At 43.1% G+C, this 1,436-nt stretch overlaps 1 protein-coding gene across 1 annotated transcript; it reads left to right on the top strand.

The window, feature by feature from the left end:
* The first annotated feature begins 232 nt into the window (after window positions 1-232).
* LOC148014253 (uncharacterized) lies at window positions 233-1,155 on the top strand. Its single transcript, XM_087666856.1, has 2 exons — window positions 233-598; window positions 677-1,155. Exons 1-2 carry the CDS (start codon window positions 373-375, stop codon window positions 919-921), a joined length of 471 nt encoding a protein of 156 aa, XP_087522982.1. The 5' UTR covers window positions 233-372; the 3' UTR covers window positions 922-1,155.
* Window positions 1,156-1,436: the final 281 nt, after the last annotated feature.

Here is a 1,436-nt window from a genome sequence, read left to right as displayed (position 1 = left end):
GTACAGTCGGGAAATGAACGCCTCTTTTCATTTCCCCACACTATAATAATATCCATGATATGATATGTGGAAAGCACACCACAGTAGTGATTGATTGATCGTTGCTACATGATGATGAGTCTCTGCAACTCAGGCCGGACAATAAAATTCTCTCGCCATTCACATGATTGAAAACTGTACGTCGCTAGGTTAATATTCGATGCAAGTACTGCAAGGCTTAGGCTCTCTCTCTCTCTCTCTCTCTCTCTCTCTCTCTCTCTCTTTCTCTCTCTCTCGTCTGCACAGTGCGCTCACAGATTTTGCTCGAGGGCATCTTGTGTTCATTACGGGGCATCCAGGCTCCAACCTACCATCCCCCCTTGACCTACCCAGATGGGTTTCCCTATCCCGTACGCAGGGACCTTCCCTAGGCTAATCTTGACAGTGGTCATGGCTGTGGCGTCTCTGAAGCAGCTATGGCTGTCGCTCTACGAGTCGATCACCTTGGAGCCGATGATTATAAGCGAGGATGATGGGATGATATCTACCGATGCGATGGTCCATTCAGACGACGTCACAGCTGATATGACAGATGATGATCTTGATACTGATTACGAAGGTAAATTAAGAGATGAATTATCGCTTGTATCCGCTGCAGCGTCAGCTCAGTATACTGCTGATAACGATTGTATTGCAGCACTGATCCGGTCATCGCTGAAGATAATAAAGACTGCGCCTCGGGATGATGATGCTTCGCAGCAGGACTGTGCGGTCTGTCTGTGCGGATTCATAAGTGGCGACAAAGCTTGCCTGCTACCACGTTGCTGCCACGTGTTCCATCTTGATTGCATCGCTGGATGGCTCCGCCACAAGCAAAGGACTACATGCCCTCTCTGCAGAGCCCTTGTTATCTCTAATACTCGACGAGTATCAATGTCCTGAGAATAATGCTGAATCGGTACTTTCATCATTGATTTTTCAAGGCTTTTTAAAGGGTATTGGAATGGTCAGGATGAACCCTCGAGTAGACCAGTTGTAACTTGCCTAAGTTAACTAGAACCATAATAGTTAAGTAGAACCATTATAGTAATCCTCCTCTTTCTCCACTTTTGTATTTGTATTTTTCACAAATTGCATGTTTTCATTTTCAAAAGGCGCAAGAAGTATAATGTGAATTTTCCAAAACAACCATGACATTATGGATTGGTTTTGTCTCTACTTTCATGCATTTAACATTACATATCAAATCCAACTTTGAGCATAGCCCCAGGCAAATATCTTAGAACTTGGCCAAGCATCAATCTTCCAAAAATCTATTGGGAATTTCTAGAACACTAAAAGCATGCATTCTAATAACTAATAGCAAAGAGCCAACATCCCTAGACAAAATACCAATGTCCCCTAAAATGAATTTGTTAGTAGAAACTTTTACACTTGGTAATCTCATATGATATGTT

This window comes from Lygodium microphyllum, chromosome 25, assembly GCF_053477565.2.
Source record: "Lygodium microphyllum isolate KBCC chromosome 25, Lygodium_microphyllum_v1.1.10, whole genome shotgun sequence".
Classification (NCBI taxonomy): domain Eukaryota; kingdom Viridiplantae; phylum Streptophyta; class Polypodiopsida; order Schizaeales; family Lygodiaceae; genus Lygodium; species Lygodium microphyllum.
The sequence above is the reverse complement of the archived record's forward strand: the minus strand, read 5'-3'. Positions and strand labels throughout refer to the sequence as shown.

Bases quoted from the DNA above. Each gene is read 5' to 3' on its own strand.
- LOC148014253 (XM_087666856.1), top strand. From the start codon at position 373: ATGGGTTTCCCTATCCCGTACGCAGGGACCTTCCCTAGGCTAATCTTG. The intron at 599-676 runs GTAAATTAAGAG...ATTGTATTGCAG, and splicing joins TCTTGATACTGATTACGAAG to CACTGATCCGGTCATCGCTG.